At 54.8% G+C, this 8513-nt stretch overlaps 1 protein-coding gene across 5 annotated transcripts in view; it reads right to left on the bottom strand.

Moving 5' to 3' along the window:
- Window positions 1–2336: 2336 nt before the first annotated feature.
- MGAT3 (beta-1,4-mannosyl-glycoprotein 4-beta-N-acetylglucosaminyltransferase) overlaps window positions 2337–8513 on the bottom strand; it is a 67221-nt gene continuing 61044 nt past the window's right edge. For all 5 annotated transcript variants that reach the window (XM_060188988.1, XM_060188989.1, XM_060188987.1 and 2 more), the window contains one exon: window positions 2337–6806. In XM_060188988.1, coding sequence (XP_060044971.1) covers window positions 5186–6805 — 1620 coding nt within the window. In that variant the 5' untranslated portion in view covers window position 6806 and the 3' untranslated portion in view covers window positions 2337–5185. The remainder of the gene's footprint in view (window positions 6807–8513) is intronic.

Below are 8513 nucleotides of genomic sequence, written 5' to 3'. Positions count from 1 at the left end.
GAGAAAGATAGACACCTGCAGACCTGCTTCAACACCTATGAAGCGACTCCCCTGCAGGTGGTGAGCCAGGGGCTCAAACTGGGATTCTTAAGCTGATCCTTGTGCTTTGTGCCACCTGCGCTTAACCCTCTGCGCTACCGCCCAACTCCCTTCAAAAGCTTTCTTTTTTTTTTTTTTTTTTTTTTTAGGACAGAGAGAAATGGAGAGGAGGGGAAGACAGAGAGGAGAAGAGAAAGATAGACACCTGCAAACCTGCTTCACCGCCTGTGAAGGGACTCCCCAGCAGGTGGGGAGCCGGGGTTCGAACCGGGATCCTTATGCCGGTCCTTGTGCTTCGCGCCAACTGCGCTTAACCCGCTGCGCTACAGCCCCACTCCCTCCCTTCAAAAGCTTTCTATGGACTTTTTCTTTTTTTTTTTTTACAGATGGGAGACTGATTCTGGAAAAGAACACACATGTCCTAATCTCCTCTAGAGGGAGTGCAGTTTGGCATTTAAGAGCCTCTGATATCAGATTGACACCACTCATTGCTTTATCCCAGTTCTTAAAATAAATAGGAGGCCAGGCAGTAGTGCACATGGCACGAAGCACAAGGACCAGCATAAGGATCCCAGTTCGAGCCCCAGTTCCCCAGCTGCAGGTGGGTCACTTCACAAGCAGTGAAGCAGGTCTGCAGGAGTCTGCAGGTATCTCTCTCCCCTTCACTTCCTCTCCTCTCTTGATATCTCTCAGTCCTATCCAACAATAACAGTAACAAGGGCAACAAAAATGGGGAAAATGGCCTCCAGAAGCAGTGGATTCATAGTGCAGGCACCCAGCCAAAGCGATAACCGTGGAGGAATTAATAATAATAATAAATATTTAACACAAGAGGGTGATGTTGAGAATTAATCTCAGGCTTCCATGCACAAAAAACACAACCCACTGTGCAACCTGTCTCACTCTGCACATCTATCACTTGGGAGTGATCCTGAGGAAGTTCTTTTAGCCCAGAGTCTAGCACAATATAGGCTCTTGATAAATATTTGGAAGTGGTAACGATGATGATTGGATTGGACTCAGGAGTTGAAAAACCCAAAGTCTCTAGATGGCTCGCCAGGTAGAGTGCACGTTTTGCCATGAATGAGGACCCGGGTTCCAGCCCCCATTCCCCACATGGGGAAAAATCCTGAGCTACACTGGATCAGTGCTAGGGTGTCTCTCCTTCTCTCTCCCTCTCCCCCCCTTTGTTCTCACCATATATCTAAGAGAGAGGGGGAAGGAGAGAGAAAGAGAGTCAGCTGGGAATGGAGGAACAAGGTAGGCCTAAAGCTCCAGTGATAATCCTGGAGGAAACTGCAAAATAAGCGAATGAGTAAACGGTGAGTAGACAAAGCACTGGACTCTCAAGCATGAGATCCTGAGTTTGATCCCAGCACCAAATGGGCCAGAGTGATGCTCTGATTCTCCAACTCTCTCACTAATAAAGTAAAATGTAAACTTGATCTTAACTGGTGAATGATTCGCCGTCACCCTCTTCTGGCCAGATGTGTCATCACACCACCACTCTCCGCGCAGCCAGGTGCTGCAGTCCAGTGATCCGACCCCAACACCCACGCTGGGAGACCTCCTGGGCTCTGAGGTTGTCAGAGTGACACATGTAAAGCGCTTGTCACTTGGTGACTGCTTGGAGACATTGGCTCCTGCTCCAATCACCACACTCCTATTACTTCTCCCAAGGCAGAGTCCCAAGTGTGTCTTCTCTCACCATCTCCCAGGAACCTTAGGGCAATGCAGAGCACCCTTCCCCCTGCCCCCACCCCAGTGCAAGACAGTGCCAGTGCCCCAGAGCAGGTCTCCTGGAAGTCCCCCACATTCCACAGCCCCAAAACATCACAGCACAAGCCCAAGGTCTGCTGCACAGAGAGCAGTGACTCGGCAACAGGACGGGATAAAGCCTTGTATTGTCATCAAGAGGGTCTGAGATCTGACAGGTGACCAGAGGCCAATCACTGCTGTGGGGTGTTTGTGGGAGAACCCAGACCTCTCACCAGAAGCACAGCAGCCCTCATCTAGATCACCCACTGGGGCCAGGGATACCCCAATCCCAGGCCCCTTCCATTTTCTGACTTCCACCCAGCTCCTTCCCCCTCTTCCGGTTCTCAAGGACTTGCAAGCCCACACACCCAGCTCTAGCCAGCTGCAAGGGTGTCTTCAATAAAGCCCAGCCCCGTGCCCTCCCTCCCTGTCCCTATGCGCTGCAAACTGATCCTTCAATAAAGCCCAGCCCCGTGCCCTCCCTCCCTGTCCCTATGCGCTGCAAACTGGTCACACACACACACCCTTCAGGCTCTGTAGCTGTTTTTCCTTCTTTTTTATTATTAACATTATCCTCTCCTTTATGCATCCCTTTAAGGGTGAAATGAAATCCAATCATTTACAGAGAAAATGATTTCAGGATGTACATATTGATTTTTTTCCTCTTACAAAAAAAATAATAATACTATTATTGATGTCCTTAAATGATACATTTCCCAGGGCCCTGCTTTCTGTTTGAGCGAGTCCTGCTTCCCGCTCCAGTCACCTGTGTCCCCCGAGCTCGTCCAAACCTGCCCCTTGGGAGCAGACACGTGACACGCCTGCGGATGGACTGCATCTCCAGTCTAGCGGTCAGTTTGTGGGGCCCAGGGAGTGATATCTGGACAGAGTGACAGGGCCAGCAGCACACCACACTCACATTCACAGTTTGGTTTGCCTTCGTATTGGGGGGTGACCCAAGGTTTCCTCCCAGTCCTCCCCCCAAGTTGCCAGTGTTTGATGTAATTATATTTGAAACTCTTCAGCCTCACACTGTGGCTCCCATCCCTCTCCACCTGAAGGCCAGGTATCCTCTTGGAGGTGACCTTGACTGAGCTCTGGGTCTAAGGGGTGGAGGTCTGGCAAGGCTTAACACCTCCCCCTTTCCTTTCCCATCCCTGGGCTGAACAGAAGACCAGGGGTCCCTGCCAGCCTAGAGAGAGGGAGTTCCTACAGCAGCTGAAAGTACCAGGGGCATAGGAGGAAGCTGTCAGGGGTTCAGGCTCAGGCCCGAAGCAGGGGCCCCTAGGGACTGGCCATTCTGGGGATGAGCTTAGGGGGCTGGCCCTGGCCTGGGTGGTCCTAGGGACACAAGGACACTCTGACTTCCTGAGTCACTCTGAAGCCCCAAGAGGAACGGGGGGGGGGGGGCTGTCACTCCAAGGTGGGTCCTTCAGAAGCACCCCTTAGATAGGAGGGAAAGGGGAGGGGACAGCAGAGCCCTCTCAGCCTATTTGACGCCGGCCCATCCTAGGATGTTTGACAGACAGTTCCCTAGGCTGCACAGCACCTGCCATCCCCAAACACCCCCAGGGCCCCTCAGGAAAGCCCCAGTAAACAACCAGAATAAACTTCCTGCTGCAAGTTAGGGGTGGGGAGGTGGAACAATGTGGTAGGGGCTAAGGGGATTGGGAGGTAGTACACTCTCAGCTGTCCAGCCCTCAGGCTAGAAAGATTCTCATTCCTTGGACTAAAAGACAGAAAGACAGATCCCACCTCCCTCCAGCCTGGCTTCCTGGGTTCCCCAGGGGCCTTCTGCCTCTGTCATTGGGGAGAACTGCAGGAGGTGTAGCCACAGGCTTCTGGTCCCAGGGAAGGGGAGTTTCTGGGCCCCACTCCCGCACCCACACGCAAGCATATATATATACAGGACACACTGACACAGACACGTATGAGTACACACCAAGCATGCACCCATGCCCATAAATACACACACGCAGACATGTCCCATTCCACAGGTGGTCTTCTTGAGGCACAAGGTGGACACCCCAAGGGGCTGAGGGGAGAGGGGGTTCTCTCACTGTACCCAATCCCAGGCTGGTAGTGAAGGGGGAAGTACAACTTATTACAGGAGCTCTGCATCAGCCTTTCCTATGCTCTCCCCTCTCCTCTTCTTGGCTTCTATGTACATCAGCCTTCTCAAGGACAGAACTCCAGTCAATGCTGGGCTCACTGCAGCCCAGACTGCATCTCCCAGCCGCCCTTGCAGCTCCTTGTGATCATGTGCCCATATCCCGGCCAATGAAGTGTGGCCAGACGTCATTGCCATCACTGTCTCCGCCCTCAACAGCAAAGTGTGGGTGCTTCCTGAGCCAGTGAGTCCCAGCCCCTCCAGGCTGGAAACAGCCTGTCCAGCTAAAACCATTGTAAAACAAACTCTGGTCTGAATACATTCTCTAACCCTCACACCTCCACCCCTCCAAGCATGAGTGGACATACAACTGGTCTGAACCCTCTGGGGTACAGGACAGCCATACATTCCCTTCCGGGACCCCAGCCAGTCCCAAGGAGGGCACAAGGGGGACTCCCCATGCCTATTGTGAGAGAGAGAGGGGATGTTGTGAGTCCCAACAGGAAGGTGTGTAGGAGACCTCCCCACCCCCCACTAGACTCCAGGTCCCACCTATCAGGCAGTCTAGCCTCTGGGTTCCCTTCCATGCTCTCGCTGGACCCAGGGCCTCACAAGGGCTAAAGGGCAGCCCACAAGAGAGCAACAGAAAAATAAGAAGGAATGTCAGGGCCTAGTTTGGACCCCGAAAGACTCTCAGGGCATCCTCAGGTCCCGTGCATAAGCCAGCTGAGCAGCAGAACAGTGTGTGTGGTGGTGGTGGGTGACAGATGTGCACCGCAGGACCTCCCTGCCACCAGATGTCATCCCTACCCCTGCCACCTTGGGTCCCCTCCTCCTCCTGGAGCCAAATACATCTATTTACAGAGCCCCTCAACATCCTGGCAACCCCCCCTCCCCAATTGCACTGCAGCCTGAAGCCCCAGGATGCCAACTGAGGGACTTTTCCTTGGTGGGAGCATGGCCACCCTGGGGAGTTCCTGCTGGCTCCCTTCCCCACCTTGTCCAAGCCCAGGCTCCCCAGTAACCGTCAGGCACTCTGCAGACACCTTGTGGCCACAGCACTCTGAGCATCTGAGAATCCAGAGGGCATAGTCCCTTCTGCTGGCGAGGAAGGCTGCTTTCCCAGCTCTCAGCCCTTAGCCACAGAGGCTTGAGGAGGGGAGACACCCCCCCCCCCACGCATCCATTCCCTGGCCCCTGAAGCATTCCCCTGAAAGTAGGAGGAGTAATTACCCGAGAGGCAGCGGCTGCCCCCTGGCCTGCCACTGACCCTCAGTATCAGCGGCCCTGGCCTTCCACCACCTCTGCTCTGCCCCTGTTGGGCAACCTGGCCTCGGGGCCCTTGCCGTGCCTGCTGCCGGCGCCGGCGGCCGTGCTCCGGGGAGCTCGGTAGGGGTTGTCCAGCAGGTAGCGGAACTGCTCGTAGTTCTTGAGCAGGTACTTGGGGGCGTACATGTGCTCACTGGGGTCGGCAGGCGGGTACTCCTGCTGCGTGCCGTCAAACCAGCCCCCGGTGCGGATCAGGCTCCTGATGTAGTTGAGGTCCCGCTTGTCCTCATAGTCGCCCCACCGGGGAAAATCCCCATTCTGGGCCGACACGAGCTTGAAGTAGATGCCCTCGGGCGTGAAGCACCAGGAGCAGTGCCAGCCTGCGAAGTGCAGGGGGCTGCCCAGCGACCACTGCACCAGGATGTGGCCTGTGCGGTTCTCGTAGAGGCGGAAGTCGGGCATGGTGTAGTACTGGCGGCGGCGCAGGCGGATGCCGTCCAGCCCGTACACCGTCCGCAGCATGTCCACCGTGCAGCCCGACACCACCTCCAGGGTGCCCGGCTGCTTCCAGAAGAAGCCGTAGAGCGACTTGCGCATGTGGAAGGCGAAGGGCTCGGTCCAGCCGTCGTAAAGCTTGAGGAAGAGGACGCCGTCTCGGGCCGGGATCTCGTCAGCGTCGTCGATGATGAAGACGTCGTCGGGCCGCAGGTTGCGCAGCCGGGACACGCCGTCCTGGGTGAGGAAGGTGCGCAGGTAGTCGTCGGCGATCCAGCCGTCCTGCCGGCCGCCGGGCGGGAAGTGGTCCAGGAAGACGTACAGCACCTTGTGGCGGATGTACTCGAAGGTGCCGTTGGTCAGCATCTCCCGGAACTTGAGCGGCCGCGGCTCCCCGTAGGCCGTGAAGTTGGACTCGCACACCACAAAGGCGTCCACCACGTCGCCCAGCTCGTGGAAGCGCACGTCCAGCAGGTCGAACTCGTGGTTGATGTTGATGGCGTTGATGACGCGCCGCGGCACCTCCCGGGGCACCAGGCGCTCCTTGGTGGGCAGGTTGGAGTACTGCACCACCGTGGGCACCCCGCAGCTGGGCCCGTGCCAGCCGGGGAGGCACACGCACTCCACCCACTTCCGACGCGTGCCCCCACGGCCCCCCGGCCGCTCCCGGGTGCTCAGCATGTTCCGGCCCGGCCCCCGCGCGGAGGAGCCCTCCCCACCCTCGGCCTTCTCCTCAGGCCGCCCTGCTGGGGGCTTCTCCAGCGTCTTCGTGCCTGGCTTGAAGCAGACGCCCCCGGCCTTGGTGCGAACAAAATACTCGGTGGTGTCCTCGGGCAGCACAAAGTCCACCCGGTGCAGCTCTTCGGTGGCCTTGCTTGGCGGCAGCGGTTGAAGCAGGGGCGAGTGGGAATAGAGTGGGGTGCGCAGGAGGTCCGGGGCCCCGGGCTCCGGGCTGGCCTGGGGTGTGACGGGGGCATTGTTCCAGAAGAAGCTGGACACGAGGTTCGGGCTGAGGGAGGCGAGTTCTCGGGGGAAGGTGACGTAGGACAGGGTCTTAAAGAAGTGCAGGAAGGAGATGAGGCACAGGCCGGCCATACAGAACATGAGAAAGAGCTTGTAGCGTCTCATCTTCATCCTGCAAGATGGAGGGAGAGAGCAGCTGGGTCAGGGGTCTGCCGACCAGGAGAAGGAAGCCCCAGATGCTCTGAGGATAGGCCAGTGTCTGGTGTCCCCTGCCCCCAGGAGCCACACTGCACCAGACATCCCCACTAGTCACGGAATTATGGAGACCCCCCTCCTGGCTCTGGCTCAGGACTCAGCAACCACCATTTCACCAGGCACACCCTCCCCAGTCTACTCCTCCACCTGATGGCCCTATCCTGGCTGGATCAGCAGGAGGACTGGCTGAGCTCCAGACAAAGCGCATCCTGGGAAAAGCTCAGCCCTGCCATGCAGAACTTGCCCCAAGAGGCTTTCAGGCCCCAGGGTGGAGGAACTGGCCACTGAGGTGGGGTCCTCTCACTGCTCTGCCCAGGCTGCTGCTCTCAGCCTGTCTTCTCTCTGTCGTGTGTGTGTATGCACACAGATCTTTTCAATACCTTTCACTGAAAAACAGAAATCATAGATCCCCAGGGAATACATAGAATTCTAAAATATTTGAAGACTAAAGCCAAAGCTCTCTTTCATCACCCAATGCTCAGCACCAGAAGGATCTCCAAGTACAAACAATCTGATTTTCTGGAAGTATAGTGCTGGCTTCACACGCACATGTCCTATTTTTGGTTTATTTTTTTCCCACAAAACTACCATACTGGACCTGTCAGTCCATTCCAGATTTCTTCTTAATCAATGACAGGTTGAAGAGATTTCTGCAGGCACCAGAAGAGAGCTAATCAGATAGGATTCAAGCCTTATCATGTGCTAGGCCTCAAGTTCAAGCCCCAGCATCACATGATAGCACCACAGGAACAGAAGAAGCTTCAAGGATGGCGGAGTGGTGCTGTGCGCTCCCCTCTCCCTCTCCTGACATAAAGTAGGAAGAGTGAAGAAGTCCCAGAAGCAGTGATACTGCATTTGCACGAGCCCTGGCACTAGAAACTTAAAAATAAGAGAGAGACTTCCTGCCTGAACCAGAATTGGTGTATTGCACTAAAGTAAAAGACTCTGGGGTGGGTAGGGGGAGAGTACAGGTCCAAAAAGGATGGCAAAGGACCTAGTGGGGATTGTACTATTATGTGGAAAACTGAGAAATGTTATGCATGTACAAACTATTGTATTTACTGTCGAATGTAAAACATTAGTCCCCCAATAAAGAGATAAAAAAATTCCATATCATAAATAAGTCAACAACTTTTCAAATCTCACATAATATTTAATGATTATTTAGAATGAATCTCTGTTCATGCGTGATTCATAAGTATGACCATTCTTCATTTATTTGCACAGATTACTTCATAAATGAGTTTATGACTATGGGAGGGAAAGCCTTGTGTATTTTCTTTTCAGTTTAAATAGACTCTCTATTTTGGAATCTTTGCAGTTTATCAGAAAAGCTGAGAGCCAGCACAGAGGGTTCCCGCAGGCCTCATCCGCTCTCCCTCTTACATCACCGCTGTCATAGCTTGGAAGCCGAGTGGGCATCTACTGTGCATTGAACTGCACCCTTCATTCTGGAGCTCCAGTTATCTCAGGAGTGAGCAGATGCAGTGAGAGAGCACTTACAAGAGTAACCACCAGCTTCTCTTAGCTTCCAGGCCCAGGAAGTGGGCAGAAGGCAATAGCAGGGCACACACATTTAATCAAGAGGTTTGTCTGAAATACCTGCCCAGTCACAGATGCGGTC

Source organism: Erinaceus europaeus, chromosome 4 (assembly GCF_950295315.1).
Source record: "Erinaceus europaeus chromosome 4, mEriEur2.1, whole genome shotgun sequence".
NCBI lineage: Eukaryota > Metazoa > Chordata > Mammalia > Eulipotyphla > Erinaceidae > Erinaceus > Erinaceus europaeus.
Note: the sequence above shows the minus strand (reverse complement) of the source record. Positions and strands in the feature narration are given on the sequence as shown.